The sequence below is a fragment of the Accipiter gentilis genome, chromosome 27, assembly GCF_929443795.1.
Source record: "Accipiter gentilis chromosome 27, bAccGen1.1, whole genome shotgun sequence".
NCBI lineage: Eukaryota > Metazoa > Chordata > Aves > Accipitriformes > Accipitridae > Astur > Astur gentilis.
This window is the reverse complement of record NC_064906.1, coordinates 5,187,005-5,206,148: the sequence shown is the minus strand read 5'-3', so window position 1 is coordinate 5,206,148 and position 19,144 is coordinate 5,187,005. Positions and strand designations below refer to the sequence as shown.

Below are 19,144 nucleotides of genomic sequence, written 5' to 3'. Positions count from 1 at the left end.
TACATTCATAAATGCACCTGCTGTACATCATTTCAACTGATATGAAACATATTAGGTAAAGAAAAAAGATTCTTCAAATGTAATAACAATAATAAAGAATAATAAAAATATACCTTGCTGGCAGTGATTCTCAAAATTCTTACCATGTAAGCTGAGCACTTTTACTCTTTGCTTAGAAATAGCATGACATGTAAAGAAAATAACAATGTTTAGAAATAATATTACAAGTCATATTTTTACAAAGTAACTTACGCCGTGGAAAGCGGGGTGGGTTGTCATTAACATCAGTCAGGGTGACAGTTACAGATGTGGTCCCTGATAATCCACCATTCTGCCCAACCATGTCCTTTGCTTGAATAACCAGTAAGTACTGGTCCTTGGCTTCTCTATCCATATTCGGAAGGGCAGTCTTGATAACACCTGCAGTAAGACAAGATATGTCAATGGTTGCACAAGCAAAAACGTTACCATGGAAGCTGAGTTTGCCTTTGAAAGGTAGCAGCAAATCAATGATTGCAACAAGAGGGGAAAGAATTAATTTCAACATTAATATCACAGGTTTTGACTAGGACCTGAACTGACATACTACAAGCTTATCTGAAGTAGTCACCAAAACCCACCAATTTTAATTTAGTACTAGATTCTTTGGGTAGTGTCATCCACGACTGTATTTTTTCAAATATCTTCTCCCTGAACTATAGACCTCATGTCTTGGGTAACACTCCCTTCCCTGGAAGATATCAACTTCTGTATTTGATTTTCCACTCTTTTAAAGCTAGGAAGAACAGAATATTTTGCATTCTTTTTTAAGATTCCAAGGTCAAGACTCATTTCACAATATCTTGAATAGTCATTCACCACATTAACTCTTACTAATATTGAAATCATGTCAGACTCCACATATATATGAAATTATCTTATTTTAACATATAATTGCTTTAACAATACCCACTTCTAAAGCTCAGTGTAATTAAGAGATTTTTGAGTGATTAATGGAAAGACTGTAATATCTGAAGTAGTTTTTGTTACATGCATTTGATAATCTGCATACAATTTGTAATTAATTGATTTGAAATTAAAACCAGGAGAACGCTCCATGTTCCGTCCTATCAGTTCTGTTGATATAGGTCAGAAAATAAATATGCCGTCTCAAAACGTGATGACTTTATGAATATTTCATGCTCAGTACACAGTACAGCCGCTAACTCTGATTTCCAGAGAGGCAGCCGTTTACTCCACCAGCACTTACTGTCAGCAGTGAAGGAAACATAAACAAACTAAATAAAGGAGAGGCACATTGGGACACATATCTCTTCATCTGATATTTGTCGAATGTTTAGTTAGAGTTTTATTTCTTTCTTCCCTTATGAATGCAGGACTTGCCATTAATCATCTCTGGGTTGAAACATTTATTTCACAAACAGACTGTCTGGCACTATTTCACCCGTTTTACAAGACGTGTTAAAACACAATTAATATACAATTTCGTAATGTTATTGTTTCTACATTGCTTTTTCTGACCTGCTTGTTCTTCTATCATAGTTAAATTGCCAGGCAACATTAACCAATCATTTGGAAGCTAATTATCATGCACACAGGAAATTTGAGTATCACATCAAAGTGAAAATGTATGCAAACATTTCAGTCTGAATCCTTAAAGATTATGATTTAGCAGAAACTACCGTATTATTGTTCAAGGGCTGTCTGCCATCATTATGACGATATACATTGTACTTACAATACAATATACATTTGGAGAGACAGAGAGAGACAGAGGGAAAACCACTATAAATCATACTCATTGGGGGGAAAAGAAAGTGCTATATATCCCTGCTGAAGATGGACCTGTTGCAAAATGAAGATAATTATAGTACTTATTTCTGCAAATTTAGATGCTGTTGAACAGAGTGTGACCTTTTGATCATAGCATTGGTTTTCAGGTCTGATTCACATCACAGATTGTTTATGATAAATAGGGTAAATTGTTTCTCTTCTGTCTCAATTGTCCATCTCTGGAATGAAGATTATAACTCTTCTTCATGTTGGTGTACGTTAAGGTTCAGGCACCAAACTGAACCGAGCAGAGTGAGAACTTATTTTCCCAGTCTATGAAATGATACAGTAGAATGGCTAATGTTTTTTTAAACAGACAGAGGATTAAAGGCTGAAACTTGTTGTGGCTTAAAATATTCAAAAAAAATCATGAAAACAGTAAAAAATTTTCCACCGGTAACTTGTTTTGAAAGTGGCAGCAAAATGTTGTATCAGGTAAGGATAGGAAGCACGGTGCTTTCTTCTTCAAACTAATAAAGAAAAGATACATTTCCCACAACAAAACTTTAGTTTAAGAAGGAGAATGGAGACGTGATCATGCCTAAATCTATACTTAAGGAAAGCTGGCTATGTGACATTTAGATGTTTCTCAAACAAACATCTGCAAAATAACTTGTTCATAGCTTCTTGAAATTTTCATTGATCAGAAAGATGACAACAGGTAGCAGACCAGGGTGCTGGTAGATTGACAAGATAAAAATTCCCATTCCAACAACGTCTGCTCATCACATAGCTCAGATCTGTGGTTTTCATAATCTATTCTGAAGAATAAGAGATTAAAAGATCAACAAAATACAAATGTATTCAATTAACCAAAAGACCACATTAATAAATTCCTAGCAAGTTTTAATGCACCTTTTCTTTTTTCTCAGCATTACTGCAGAGAGTTTATGGCAAGTTACCTGTTTTTGGCTCCACAGAAAAATAAGGTTGTCCTTGCAATATGCTGTAAACCACTCGAGCACTGTTGCCATAAGTAGGATCATCTGCATCAGTTGCTGTCACCTGAACCACAGAGGTACCTGCAAAATGTTTAAGCGACTCTTGTACATAAAAGATACAAAAATCTGAACGACACTCATTCAACACGCTGTGACAATATATATCTGAATCAGTGTGAGGTGGCTTTATCACAACTGTCCATCATTTCCATGCTGATTCAACTTAGAGTATAAGGTCCTCTCTGTAAACCAGTAGTTTCAGCTATTACAGAGTTCCATCTTCCCAAATAGTCTCAGCCTTTGACTCACAGCAATAAGAACCATCTCACTCAGTATCTCCCCTGCTCTATCTCTGCCTTTTATTGGTGGAGGGTATGTGAACAATATTTCTTAAATTATGGTGATGCCTGGAGTATGCTTAAGTATGAAATATAGTAATAGTTTCCCTTCGAAGGGAAGTCTGCATGCTAAATTGTAATGAGTAGTTCGAGATTCAAATATACATAAATATATAAGTATTACATATTTTGATAATTGTACCCATATATATGTATAAAATTAATTTTAGCCTATAAAATTATTTACCCTTTCGTAAAGAGATGGCTGAAGAGTTTCTGTTTCAGCTCAGAGAAAAACTGGTGAGAGCTGTCTCTAACTTCCTTTTAAAAGTACTCATTTCCTTCAATAATCTGCAATACTTTAGTATCAGTTGTGGTAATAATCTGCTGCATAAACATTTCTTGAGCAAGAAATGTCTCTATGTTGACAGGAATAAGAAAGTGAAATGTCTAACTGGCTAGAAAGAAGGGTATATTTTGTGAGGACCTCATTCTGCATCCAGCTCCTATTCATTATGTTCTCCACGTCAGCTCCCATTTGTTTTGTTCTGTACAACAGCTTCCGTGATGTATGCTGAGAGCAGAATAGAACGACACTTGGGAGCCAGGGCCTTGGCCATGGTCACCACCCTCTGATAGCCAGAAAGGATTATTTTTTCTCACTGGCAGATTGTCTGGAACATTGAGACCTTCCATTCAACAGCCCAGGGACCCATTTGGAGGTTAGGTTGCAAATTAATATTCTAGCAATTTGGCAGATGCCCAGTAAAAGTCTTCAACAGAGGATCAGATTCCTTCATAAACTGGATTTAGACACAAGATTAGAGAAAAGCATTTGTTAAAGAGAGTGTTCATTTTCCGAATGAACACATTTTTGACATGCAAAAATAAGAGCAGCAAGTCTAGAAATCACTCTTTAAGAACAAATTGCAATAGCAAGTATCCAGGGTGAACTTAACATAAGTTGTATTCTTATCAGTTTTATTTGGATTTTTTCAGGAAATGGGTGGGAGAAAGTTCTGAAATTCTTTATGTCTGATATAGTACGTCCCCCATCCATTTTCCTCAGCTTTTCAATTCTCAGTTGAGTAGAGGATCATAAATGGGTTCTGGGACCAGGTGGTAGGCTTGGAGAGAGAGAGGATTAAGTGCAGCCCTCCATAAAATGGTACAGATTACAAAGGATGGGACCTGCTTGAATGAATTCTGACTAGAAATGATCATTCATAAGATAACTTTATTCACTTAAGTTATGGCTTAGCTAACTCACATTCCTGATCTCTCTTCCTAAAGTATCCATGACAAAGTATTATGGTTGCAATTCTATTTTAAATGCAATTTTTCTCTCTTGTGGACTGTCTAATATTTTTGGAAAGGGAAAAGGTTATTCTCAACCTGAAATTTCACATGCAACTATTAAGTAGATGGAATGTTTAAAGGAAATTGGTAGTTAATCCATCAAGTCATTTATCAGTTATGGGACTTAAAATACATCAATTTTCTGTTCACCAGTAACTAAGAGCTTTGATTCAGCATGTCAAACTGATTTTACAGATTACTCTATAATGTAATTTCATACAGGGACCTATTTTAAACTTGCCAGAGTCTCTCCAGCTTTTGAGTACAAGGGTATCATAATGACTATTTGACATCCTGTGTTCTTTGTGAAAGCCAGGCTTACCACATTTACAAAGTCCCTAAGCCCTGCCAATGAAGCTTACAATGTCTGCAAATATTGGCAAAAGTGCTTCTAAACCTCACACACAATTACGTCTTTGCTCCTTGCTCTTGCCGCTTTCAAGGACTCCAAACCAATACAAGATCAAAGAAATTACAGGCTTTGCAACCTCAACACAGACATTTTGGAAATCTTGCAAGCTTAGAAGTGCTTGTTTGCTGTAAAAATCTATTGATGTAACAAACAAACCCTCTACATTCTATGAGATGAATAAAGTCAGTATCTGAATCTAATTGGCTCTCTCCTAAAACACATAGGTCCTTTAGAAAAGGGGTTTTTTTAGGAAGAAATTCTAACACCAAATCTTTCTGCACTCATCCCACTTAAGTGTAATCAGCAACTAAAGACCAATGATACTTTTCTAGTCCCTTCGTGCTAATCCACATCTCTCAAACCTCATGGGGGAAAGATCTTTTAAAACAACTGCTATTGTCATTATTTCTTTACCAGTTGCACACAAAAACTTTGAGCTTCCAGAAGTCCCATGCTGAGAGGGAGATTTCTGCACAATATCTTTTTTAAAAAGAATATGCAAGCTACCATAAGGTATGCTAACTATGTGAAAAGTCCTATGTATAGAAAATCAGTTCCAAGGAAACATAATGCAAAGAAAGATCAGTACAGGAAGATTTCCAGACATTTTCCCAGAGGAAGCAGATTTTTCTTGAAAAACAGGAATTCCTTCAGAGGGTGATCATTGCAACACAGGGCTGTCCTACATTTTCTTGCAATGGATTGATGTCAAATTCATATGCTTATTTTCCTTTAAAAAAAAAAATGTAACTAATAAAGCTCTATGGATGCTCATGGATAGTCAATAAATCTATAGGTTGAGGAAAAATGAGTAGTTGCATCGTAGTTCCAACTACATCACCTTACAAAAGGAGACTTCATGTTCCTGCACTGAAATTAAGTCTTCTTTTTATTCCTGAACACTTTGCCCTACCTCATAACACAGGTGGTCAGCTGTTGTACATGCGTCCGAGATTAGGACTTACAGGTTACATGGGACAGCCAACAAATGGCATCACACCTTCACTCCATCCAACAAAATGAGTGTCCCAGTAAATCCTGTTTATGGCAGCATTGTTCAGAGCCCTGAATTGCAGGAGTAAACAGGACACTAACCCTACCCCAAACTTTCATTCGTGACTTGTTATAACCTGTAGCTTCACAACTACACCTTCAAATATTTCTTACAGTTTGTGTATCTGATATGGGTCGAAAAAATAAATAGGGGTTATTTACTGAAAAAATGTCCTTCCCTCTCAGATATGGATTCCTCTACAATTATTTTTCTGTACAATTATTTTTTGGTACGATTGTCTTTGTAACAAAGCTTGAATATCAGTTCATTAAGAAGAATTCTACATGCAGCAATTTCATAGACTTTTTCAGCAATTGCAGCACATACTGAGGGGAAATCCATGCTGTTAATCAAAGGGTGTTTGACATATTTCTTTATTGATACTAGCTAATAACACATTGAATTTTGTGTGGCTGGCACAGATTTGTTTTTTTCCAAAATGTTTAAGCCATCATTTTTAACCTAAACTTTAGTAGATAATGATAGATATTACAGAATCACAGTAATCTGAGAACTTGACCTATTCAAATTCTGATATTAGGGCAAAAGGAAGCAAGAAGTTTTTGCAGAGAGACCTTGAATTTAGAACATTATATGTACCTTAATTTACCCAAGTCAAGATTCAGCAATGTTTCTGACATGTTGCAGAGATCAACCTTTCCTGTGATCGGGTCAGGTAAAGGTAAGCTGGTTGCGGAAGTTTATTTTGAGTTGGAGTTCCTTCAGAGGGAACCTTTTTAAATCTCTCAGTTTATTGTTTTAGAAACCTCTGCACAGAGCTTTTTTAAAAGCTTGCTAGTAACTTGTCTGGTATTTTACCAAAGCTTTTAAATGAGTTTGTATGGGAAATGCTTGTGTGACTTCTGTTTTTTAACACTGGTGAAATCATTTAAGGGAAAACTGGTTTCTAAAACTATATGAACTTAACAAATGGTTAGTTTTGAAACTGCACAAACCTTTATCAAATGAATTGTAGCCACATTAACAAATTAAAAATAGACCTTTAAAGGCAGTCAGTTATTAAATGCATTGACTGATATCAATTAATGATGTGTAATATGCGTAATACACAAAACAATTCCATGATGGCATCACTTTTCTACACGATATCAGCTGCCACTAGAAATATTAAACACCTTTACTATCAAGTTATCCATAAGACCTGCTTAATCCTTAAGTGCAACAGCCCAGCCTGGTTCTGCTCCATAACATCTGGTATTTCAAGTATCACCCAGAGCTGATGCAGCAATGCCTGCATGGTCTTTTCCCTCAGGAGTGTGAAGGGGGAGAAACAGCACCTGGAGTAAGGTTCTGCCCTCTCCACCTTCTCTTTCTCCTCCCGCAGCCTTGTTAGGTTGCCTTCACTTCGGGACAAAACCCAAGACTGGTCCCAACCCAGCAACAAGGTCAAATAAAATGAAGCAGAGGGGGCTTGTGACTGGAGAGAGATACTCTCTCTTCACTGAGGCTCTCAAAACCCACTCCCCACTTGTACCAAAGATTAAAGCATGATATATGTATTTGTTTGTTTGTTTGTTTAGTTTATTATTGTATTGGTTTTATGTGGCAAGGTTTTGGTAGCAGGGGGTGGGCTACAGGGGTGGCTTCTGTAAGAAGCTGCTGGAAGCTTCCCCTGTGTTCGAGAGAGAGCCCATACCAGCCGGCTCTAAGACGGACCCGCTGCCGGCCAAGGCCGAGCCCATCAGTGATAGTGGTAACGCCTCTGTGATAACATTTTTAAGAAGGAAAAAAAGTTGCGGGGGACAAATGGCAGCCAGAAAGAGGAGTGAGAACATGTGAGAGAACCAGCCCTGCAGACCCCCAGGTCAGTGCAGAGATTCCCCTGCAGCCCGTGGTGATGAAGCCCCTGGTGAGGCAGGCTGTCCCCCTGCAGCCCAGGGAGCTCCACGGGGGAGCAGATCTCCACCTGCAGCCCGGGGAGGACCCCACGCTGGAGCAGGTGGGTGCCCAAAGGAGGCTGTGACCCCGTGGGAAGCCCACACTGGAGCAGGTTCCTGGCAGGACCTGCGGATCTGTGGAGAGAGGAGCCCACGGAGCAGGTTTTCTGGCAGGACTTGTGACCCCGTGGGGGACCCGCGCTGGAGCAGTGTGCTCCTGAAGGACTGCAGCCCATGGAAGGGACCCATGCTGGAGCAGTTTGTGAAGAACTGCAGCCCGTGGGAAGGACCCACGTTAGAGAAGTTCATGGAGGACTGTCTCCTGTGGGTGGGACCCCATGCAGGAGCAGGGGAAGAGTGTGATGAGCCCTCCTCCTGAGGAGGATTAGCAGCAGAAAATAACGTGTGATGACCGTAAACCCCATCCCTGTCCCCCTGTGCCGCTGGGGGGGCTTGGTGGTGAAATCCAGGAGTGAAGTTGTGCCCGGGAAGAAGGGAGGGGTGGAGGGAAGGTGTTCTGAGATTTAGTTTTATTTCTCATTACCTTGCTCTGGCTGATTTGTAATAAATTGAGTTAATTTTCCCAAATTGAGTCTGTTTTGCCCACGATGGTAATTAGTGAATGATCTCTCCTGTCCTTATCTCATCCCGCAAGCTTTTTGTTATATTTTTCTCTCCCCTGTCCAGCTGAGGATGGGGGAGTGATAGAACGGCTTTGGTGGGCACTTGGCATCCAGCCAGGGTCAACCTATCACAACTATAAAAACCAAATGTTTCTATCCATCTCAATCAGAAATAATAAATGAGGCAGGAAAGATGTTTGTTGTGCTGGGTAACAAGCAAAGCTGTTGATATCTTTGGAGAGTAGAGAAGATTAAACAAAACCAGAACTATGTTGGGTATTGCAATTTTTATCTCCAGTACCCTCAGCTATAAGCCAAACACATAAGCATCTCACATCAGCTTGCTTTTTTCAACATCACAGGAACATTCTTTTAATACTCTTTTAACTATAATTTGCAATCTTTTTGTCTGAAATATAACACTGCTCGATTTTTTAAGAGACATACTTAAAAAAAAAAATCCCTGTGATTTTTCAGATAAGCCATAGCTTTGAGGGTTTTGCTATGAATAGATTTACAAGCCATCAAGATATTTACCCTATCTAGGATAATCAATATAATTGGGCCTGACCCAAATATAATTTGAACCTGACCCAAAGTCATTGTAAATACCAGAAAAGATTGACTTCAATTAGCCTTAGATAATGTCCTAAAATATTTGTCAAATACAATACGGAATCATTATACTTGCATAATCACCCTTTAGGTTAAAGGTTATAGTTCTCCTAGCTTTCTAGTTAATTTGGGTTTATAATCCCGTGATCTCTTTCATTTCGTTTAATATCCAATTAAAAATCCTTGTCATGGATATAATTTTAAACAAAATAGGAGAGAGATACTTTGTTTCTCCTTAATATTTCATAAGTGCTCTAGGTGATTAATTAAAAATTGTGTTATATGAATAAACTATGAATTGATGTGACTATGTAGGACAAGTGCCACACAGGCATTTCATGCTAATCCTTAATTCAGTAACAATGCAGTATTCCATAGTTGTGTGATACAAACCATGAAGATGTTTAAAATGTACAGTTTCAGGAAGCTCATGAAGATGAAATCGCTGGTAAAGATTCGTTAAAATGTGCAAAACCAGCTCATTTTGAAAAATAGTCCTTATGTTCTCCACTGCATACTGGGCACCCCACATAGATTGATTTCCAATATATTTTTTGAACAAATGAAGCATGGGTGAGGGGTAAAGGCATGGATTTGTGTGTGCAGGTAAACCCCATATACTTGTAGTAGTTGTACATATGTCAACATGTAGTACAGTACAAGACAGAGGTAACTCATATGAAAGGGAAAGGAAGACATATTGCTTTTCAGGGCACAAGGCAAAAGTGCAAAAAAATCTAATCATTGCTGCGTGCTACAGCTCACTTAAATAATCTAAATCTAAAATAAAACAGCAATTTAAAAACAAAAAAGATGTTTTTTAGAGAACGTATTTTTGACGTGCTGAATATTTACATTTTACAGACTTAGATTATCTGATTATCTCTGTTTTTCCAAAGTGCAGCTGTAAAAGTTCTCAGTACTGTATCACAACTTCATCTCCTCCCTGCTACTCTTTGAAAGCTGTGGTGTCCATCTTTCTTTCCAAGACTACTGTTGCCCCTTCAGCCATCCACATAGTGTTCAAGTGACAATGAAAAACACCACATATCAAATAAGAAATAGTGTCTATGCTCACTGCTTAGTAAAATAAATAAATAGAAAAGTCATTAGCAATGTTTTACTTATCTCCTACTGGCTCCTAAGCTGAGTTTCAAATATAAAAGCAATGTTGACTAATGATTGCTGCAGGGCACTTGGTCAGGGAAGATTATTGTTCTCTCTAGCTCTAATTTAGAAGGCATTGTTTAACATCCAAAAAGACAGGAGATGGTATAGAGGAAACCGTAGCATATTCTATATGGGCAGTCTTACCGTAAGAGTATCAAATTTTGTTATGGTTTAAAACCAATCAAGCAAAGGAAATCCTAATTACAATCACTGTATGTCTCTCCTAACCTGAAGTGAGAATTCCCGTACATATATTTCCACTGAAGTAGATGAAGTTCTTCTACTTTTTTAGCTTCATGCTTGCATTTATAATTTCAGGTTAAAGTAAAATTTATCAAAATGTCTCTGGGCCAAAGTCCTGTCTGGTCTGAATCAAGTCAGCTTTCAAAGGAACAGTGGTACCTGACAATAGATGAGCATTTGGTCTCTTTAAAATGAAGAGATAGTGGATTTGACGTTGAAATTCTTCCCTAATTCAAGCTCAGGAAAAATAGCGTTTCTTCTTTTCCAACAGAGGGTCTGAAGCCTCTAAAAGCCATTCTTCTCTGATTCCATGTGAATTTTGAAACTATCTCAAATTGTAACCAGGTCCCTGCTGCTTGCATCTATTTCCCAGAGAGCTGGATTTCAGTATTAGAAAAGACATACGGTAAACTGTTACCGACATATGCAGCACTTACCAAAAAAATGAAGCTGTGTGCTAGCAGGAATTTGAAGAGTTTGTTAAGAACGGACTTTATCTGAACAAAATGATATATTATCACCTCTGAGTACCATAGCATAGGTGTGAAACTTATTATTGTTAATGAGAATTATAAAACAAAGCCTCTGGGCACTGGAATGAGAAATACACCATAAAATGCTTATCTGAATCCCTACATAGCTATTTGAGTTTCACAACATTTTTGAGAGGGTAAATACTTAATCTAGCATGTTATTTCCAGTTAAGTCTTGAAATATCTAACTGTTGCAGGTGCCTCATGGATAATTAAGTAGCTTAGTGCGATACAGTAAAAAATAATGAAATTTTTAAAAAGGCAATAGGAACAAATTTCCCACAACACCAACAGTGTATTTTGCACTTACCCACAGGAGACATCTCAGGAACTCCAGCAGTGTAAGGACCATCCAGAAATTTTGGCTCATTGTCATTGATGTCCTGAATCTTAATGACGAACTCAGATTCGGGTTCCACAGGTTTATTAGTCAGCCTATCTAGTGCTTGTGCTCGGAGCGTGTAGTAGGCCTGCTCTTCTCGATCCAGCCTCTTTGTAGCATGAATATCCCCCGTGTTCTCATCAATAATGAAAATGGAACTTGCCCCTTCGCCTGACAAGATGTATTTGATGGAACCATCTCCTTTATCAACATCAGAGTGAAGCTGGTGAAAAATTGATGAGAGATGAGATTAACTTACAAGAGAGTCAGTGGCATGGAGATATGTAAAAATAATTCTTATGTCGAGCAGTAGTACATGAAATTTTATTGTCCTTGGAAAGATAAGCTGAATGTTTATCGTGCACGGCATGTGAGGGACTATTAGAATCTGTCAGCTTGCTCTTTTGAGGAAGATAATTTCACTCTTTTCTGCAAATAATCTCATTTTCAAATGCATGTGATATTGTCTTACAGTCTTCTCATACCAGAGATTTACATAGCCACACACATACACCCATGCACGCATATGATTATAACTGTGACTTTATTCCTACCTGAATTTAACAACATTGGTGGTTTCAGCTTATTATCCTACTGAAGGGTGAGACCTCAAACAAATGCCACTATAAACTTAATGTCAGCACGTGTGTTGCTCCTGTGTACGTATGGGAAGTGACATACTGATTTCCTCAGTGTTTACTGTGTAGAGCAGTAAAACATGAAATTAATTAAAAGGGATTGGTTGATAGATTGCTCACTACTATCTGATGGGCCAGTAACTTCACTTCCATATCTTGTTTTCCATTATCTAACTTCAGAAAAATGCAGAGTCTGAGAAAGACCAAGAAGTGTCCTGGCACCTCCTGAAGCAGCGTCAAAGGTCAGGTGTAGTTTCCCTGGGACTACTCCTAGCAGGCACAGAACAAATGTACCTCAGTAGGTCAAATTGTATCTTCCACTGGAATTGCAAGAGAGATTTACACAAAGAAACTTTCTTCCTCATCACGCAAGCTATTTAAAGTTACAGAGCAAGGTTCCACAGGTTTGGTAGCTTTTTTTACGTCTACTGTGTCTCAGCTTCCTGTTACAGAACACAGACTCAAACAATTCTCATAGACTTCTCAAACTCGTATCAGCAATCTTATTAGTCTGGATATCATGTTCAAGTAACACACACACATATTTAACATGGTACAACTGAAAAGAACGTCAGCAAAATTCAAAGTACTTGCGCGCTTGTTGAAAAGTGGATTATTACTTGTAAATAGCTGAGGACAATGTTAAAGATGTTCAGATTCTTATCTACTCTTAGGTCTCTTATCTACTTTGTACCTGTCCTAACTCCATGTCATGTTGAGTTTGGAGGTAACTCCACTGTCATCATCATCATAATTTCCTCCACTAACATTTTTTTCTCTCAGCTGGGAGTATCACTGAGATAGTAATCACTTCCAGAATACATACAGAAAATTGCTATCTCAGGCATAACTTAGCACAGCTGCAAAACCTTTTCCTATTTCAGCAGGGAAGTATTCGAGATCAGTTTTGAATTTTGCAGCTGGATAAAAAGCTGCCTATTTCTTACACATTATTTCACTTACACTGTCTGGATATCTCATACTTATGCAATTACAGTGCACTCCCCCTCTCTTTTAAGGTAGAAATGGAGTCTGAGCTTTGGACTGGATCAAAACACAGAACTAGGGTGTCTCAACCAGAACAGCTACATTATTTCAAAATATGGCTTGTCCTCATTCTGCTGCTACCTAACTCCTGAGATACCCAAACAAGCCTGAGATTTCTTTGGTGGAGTTCCCCAAACATTCAAAGTCCTACTTCTCAGCACACTCAGGAATACTCAGTGGCGACACTGTGAGCAGATCAAGGTAAAATGTCTCTCGCATCCAGGCTCTTTCAAGATCCGCAGCACTGCATATTCCTCAGCCCTAATGGCTGGGGGTTTGTTCATTAAACCATACCTCTGTTCATCTCCCAAATCTGGCAGCTGGGGCTCTTGCTGCTTTTCCAAACTTGACTGGAAGAGGTACCCATCTTCCCTACAAAGGAGCAGTGGCCTGTGCAAGTAAGAATCTGTCTGGCTTGTGTTTGATTTGCTTTTACTTTTTTTTTGTGTTCTCTTTCCTTTTTCTAAGACCTACTTCAGGGTGCATAAGTCCCCTATGTACTACAGAGGCATTGTGTGGGTTCCCTCCATAGCCAGAATCCTACAGTCTAGACTGAAATGCTGAGTGTCATATCACCCACGAACTGAAGTTATGGGATACAAAGATTCAATGCCTTTGTCATCTTGAAGTGATTCAGCTTTCTCCATATCCCATATTCTAGCAGAGCACTGGTCTTTCTGTGGTGGCTGAGACACTCCCATTCTCCCTGTAAAATTTATTCCACCTTTTGTGGCATATGTAAGGATGTGCTGGATGAGAGAAAAGAGGATGACACCAGCATACCCAGCAGTTTATCAGACAGAGCAGTTTCCTGAAGGCTAAATGTGCAAGTAGATCTCTTCAGGCAGAGGAGGGAAGGGATTCCGTGTCTCAACTTGCTGAGAGCAACACAGAACTCTCTCATGGGGGGGAAGCTGAGTCCATCAGCACACCAGAGTGTAGCACTTCACACCTGGGCCTCGTGCTGCAGGGCTGCACAGCCTCCCATTCACCTTGTATTTAGATCCAGCCCCATCCCGAACAACTTTCTAGCAGTGCTTTGAAAGAAGAGAGACCTTCAGGCGAGAGGCCAGAAATGTAAATCCTCAAAGATGCACTGAGCAAGGCTTTCACAACCCAGAGAAAGAAGAAATTCCATAGGTTCAGCATTTCCCATTTGCTCACTCAGTGGCTCTCTGATTAACGCATTGGTTTTGAGAGTCCCACTCTGAGATCCATAAATCCCCTCATGGATTACGCTACAGTGGCTGGTGCCCTGAAGCGAAGTGCTGAACAGAAACCACTTTTTGGAACGATGTCGTGGTAGAAAACTGCTACTACACAGATTAGTAAAGCGATTAGCAATGACCTTTGTTACTCCAAGGTTGAAGCTCTGGGAGAGCAAACTTCTTTGTTACTAAAACTTTGTTCTACTAATCCTTTAAAAAAACAATGCTGGCCCATGCTCAAATTAGTAAAGCACCATTCTCTACCTACTTAACCCCAATAAGGTGATATCACTCAAGATTTTGTTTCTCTTTGGCACTATAGTACAATCAATTCTGTGCAAAGCGGTCTTAAAGAATTTTTTTCAACTTTATGTGTATTTTAGTGTCAATCTGAGATAACTTAAAAGTCCAATACAAGAGAACAGTGCAAAAATAAAGTAGGCTGACAGAATCCAGATGTATGTTTGGTGCAGTTTTCAGATGACCTTTATTCCAGTTCCACCCAGTATAATCCTTCCAAACAGTGATCTTCAAAGTCATTAATGCGGAGACATCAGTGATTTGCAACTAAGAATAACATTTTTGAATGCAGCAGTCCTGTACCATATTTACACCTCTGCTACTACCAAATGTGACTTCAAACTTCCTATACTTCCAGCTATTTGATTTAACACCCTAGGAAATGAGAAGTAATATTTTCCTTATATTGTTGGCTTTTGAAAACACTTTGCACATTCTATTTTTTGTTGTTTCTCTTTTTTGTGGGGGGGATGGGGGGGGGGGGGCGGGCAGGAGCGTGGTTTGTTGTCATCCCATCCCCCCAGCTCCCTTTTTTTTAAGAAGAAATACATTTAAGAATGAGACCTGGAATTTGTTCTTGTGATGAATTTGGCAACAATTATATAGAGTAATGTTAGTCCTCAGGACATTTGTACTTTACAGGAAGGCTCCAGAAAGCATCTATGATGGTGCCGTCTACTATGTCTATCACCCCTCCTGCTTTCTACAGAGGCATTCATGTAGGAGACAGAAAGGCAGCTGAGGCTGTAGCTGCACATGGGGACTATGACTTTAGAAACAGAGGGTCAAGACAAAGGCAGTTTCCAATTCTTGTTTCAAGAGACATGGAAGATTCCAGGATTCACTGGGTAAATGTCATCTGATCCCATCCTGGAACATCCCAGACAAATTTTCTTTCAGAAGTAGTTTGCAATAAAAATTGTAAATAAATTCCTCCCTCTGTTTTCTGAAAGGGGAATGCTATAAGTAAAGATAGTTGTATAATTCCAATTCATTTCACCCATTGCTGTGTCCACACAATATCCATGATGGTCACTATCCAGTTTGCCTTGGCTTTCAAGTAACCTTATTTCCAGTATGAGATTCATGATCCAATTCTTCTATGCTGATCCTCTTGCTTCTTTGTTACATTCCACATGCATTTAGCATTAGATTTTAAGAGGTTTGGTGTCGGGTGTTCCCTGCATTACACCATGTACAAGAAAGAGTACGTGAGAACAGAAAACAGAAGCAGCAAGCTTCTGCATTTTTAACAGGAGGGTAACTTGTTAATGTTCTGGGAAACTTAGCAGAGAGTGAACAAATCTAATAAGAAAAGCCACACAAGCCTTGCGGAGGCAGAGAGGGCCAGGGTGTATAAGTGCACTTTATTTTTTTTTAGGAAGATAATATACCAAGTGCCCTCACTGTCTCTGAACTCAACCTAAAAAGAGGGCACTTACATCTTTTTAGGCCCAACTCCTAAAACTCTTCTCAGTTTTAGAAAATGCTTGTTTGGATATGTGTGAGAGAAGGAAGCAGTCAGGTTCACTCAGTAGCAAAGGCACTACTACCCTAACTCCTTCAATGAATGCAATTTTGTCCTCACATTTTCTGGCATTGCAGCAATATAGCTTAGTATAGGGTCTTGTCTAATGCATTTATGTTTATGTGGACCCTTAGGATTATGATTATCCTAGGGAAACCTAAATAATGATTTCCTTCAAGTTCCCTAATACTCAGTAGTTTCTGGATTTTGTCTGTTTGTAGGTACAGATCTGTACAACCAATGCTGACGTCATTCTGCGTCACTTGCCATTAAAATATGTTAATGCAGTATTTTTAATAGAGAAGGCCATTTATTTTTATCAGTAAGCAGAGACACTGCACTGCATTAAAAGCAATATATCTGGCTACCACCGATCTGTTTGAGGTCTGAATGAGAGGTTTGCTATTTCTCTGATTTTCAGTTCAGGATCCCTCAAAGCAGGTGCAATGTTCACATGCCTCTCTTCTCCATTTTTTCTTCCCTAAAGATCTACCTTTGCAGTCGTTCCTCCCTGCAGCAGCACGGCCAGTGTTTCATTGCTGAGTTTACAGCTTCTGGGTGAAGAAGAAAAGCACAAGGAGAACATGAGGAGCTACCAGGTTTTCAGCACCAGCAGGATCAGGTAATGGTGAGAATGAGACAGAGCAACCACGAGATGCTTCAGTACAACCTAGCTCCGTAGCTCCCTCAGACCATAAGAAATGTGCACTTATTTGCAGAACAACTGAAAAGTTTTCTCAAGGAGGAGTTACCCTGCCTGAACCCTTCCCTTTCTTGCTGTGAAAGTGCCTAGAAAGGGAGGAAAGGAATGAAAACTGCCTCCTCATGACTGTGCAGGCATCCGTAGCTCTTGGTAATATGGAATTGATGCAACTGCAGCTTAATTCCTGCCTTCTCACTAAAAGCAAGGAGGGACTAGGAAGCAAAAACAGACAAAAGGAAGAAAGAACACCAAGCCAGGAGCAATCTTCTTGTCCATTTTATAACCACAACTTACAATCACAAAACAACTGAGAATTGATTGTGGGAGGAAGACACTCTTGCCTTCATATACATGACCCACTGCTTTCTGGAAAGACTTAAAAAGGGAACTTGTTGGGTGCATACAGATTAAACATGTAATTGCCAAAACGTGAAAGAAAGTAGGTGATTTGAAACAAAGACTTCATTTGGCTATTTCTACTAAATCTTGCTCATCACAACAGCTAGGTTCTTAAAACTTCTGCTCTTGGATTCAGTATTTACTGTGGTTGCACCTAGAAGGTTTTGAAGTCCCTTTTCCCCTCAGATTATCACTGCTAGTAAGTGTTTTGAATTGTGATGACTCATAAAGTACTAGATATTTGTATTTTTTTCCTTCTTTTTTAAAATGTAACACTATATTTGATAACTATCGGGATAGCTAAGGGTTCAAAGTTGCTGATTTGGAACAATTTCAATGCAAATAATAACTAACATTTAAAATTCAGCATAGACAACAGAGTTAACATTTAAGTAAAATCCAATATGCACACATACCACATTTCTGCAACGTTTAAGGGACTCACAGACACATTAGTTACTAATACAATTGCTGTTTTCAGAGGGAGCTATGAAACTCTCACTGTTGTAAACTGTAACCATATTTCAATATCAACAGCTTAAGACGTCTTTTTTAATTTCCTTTTCAGTGTCATTACAGAAGTCATGTGGGACAGATTCCTTAACATTTTATTGATGTCAGCAAAGGCTTGTGATTCATATAATTGACTTCACACCCAGGCACTAGTGAAAGTATTATTCAGCAGGTAATGATTTTCTTATAAAAGTCTTTTTTCCAAGAAACATTGAGAAAGTGATAAAGGAGCTCCTGGAGGGCTTTTGTTTACTTTTGATTTTATTAATTTTTGTAAAACTATAGTACAAGCCTGGGCTTGGAAAGAAATATGCTGGTTTATGTTCTGTGCTTTCAGTATAACAGATAACGCTGAGTACAAGAGATCCAAGTCAATATAAATGGCTATACCCCAAACCCTAACATTTTTAATTAGAGTTCGAAAAGAAGGAATACGTTTGTAATGCTGCTAGAGTTTCCTTGTTTCAGCAATGTTGTCACTATCGTAGGGAACTGGCACAGACAACTGTGCCACAGTGGCACAATTCACCACTTTGACTTACTAGCAATTTCATGCGCTGTTGTGTTGCCTCTAGACTTTCTCCTTTTCAGGCAAGTGCAGAGATAGTCATGTGGGAACAGAAGGTCCCATGCTGTAGACCACAGTATAACCACATTATATTTATATAACACAAGCAGCTGGTGACAGGCTTGCTCAAAAGCCAGTCAGCCTAGACAAGACTTCTGTGTTGATCTAAAACCCTCAAAATTGTGTCTAGGGTGCTCAGAGCTGACCAAAGACCTAGGAGCTGCTGAGACAACCAAGGTCCACAACATTCCTGAGATCTCTTCATATCCAGCACTGTCCTTATGGGCTGCCTGAACTCAGACTGTCTCTGAATCCTCCTTTGTCTTGTTATGGAAATACTAGAGTCCTATGAATGACCACAAGCCAATAGATCTGCCCAGGATCACCACAAAGGCATTGAGCAAATGAGAGGTCACTTATCACATGAGCACATTTCACATTCGAGGTAAAACCAGGAGCATCCTTTTGGGAGTACCAGCTGTGCCATCCCGCAGCTTGTCCTTAATAGCCCTTTTGCGGGTAATTTTTTATGTCATTTGGTGTATTTTGACTTCCAAGATATTCATATTCAACAGTGTATATAAAGCCAGTGAGAACAAAGCTCCATCTACAATCAAGCTATTCATGCAGGTGCAGGATTAAGAAAGCATAGGATAAGAGACATAATAAATAAGAAGGATAAAGAGGGAAGAAAGGAAAGTGAGTTTTAAAAAAAAACAAGGTAAAAAAATCTACAAACCAAACAACCCAAAGTGGATTCGAACATGATCAGGTCTGAAGGACGAGGAGAAAACTGGAATGGGAAACAAGCTGATGAAAGACCTCAAATGAATGTGATG

At 38.9% G+C, this 19,144-nt stretch overlaps 1 protein-coding gene across 4 annotated transcripts in view; it reads right to left on the bottom strand.

The window, feature by feature from the left end:
• The window catches only part of CDH7 (cadherin 7), an 83,822-nt gene that overhangs the window by 32,254 nt on the left and 32,424 nt on the right, over positions 1-19,144 (bottom strand). For all 4 annotated transcript variants that reach the window (XM_049830438.1, XM_049830439.1, XM_049830436.1 and 1 more), the window contains exons 3-5: positions 11,330-11,624; positions 2,736-2,855; positions 253-420 (exon numbers count right to left, since the gene is read on the bottom strand). In XM_049830438.1, the coding sequence (XP_049686395.1) occupies positions 253-420; positions 2,736-2,855; positions 11,330-11,624 (583 nt within the window). The remainder of the gene's footprint in view (positions 1-252; positions 421-2,735; positions 2,856-11,329; positions 11,625-19,144) is intronic.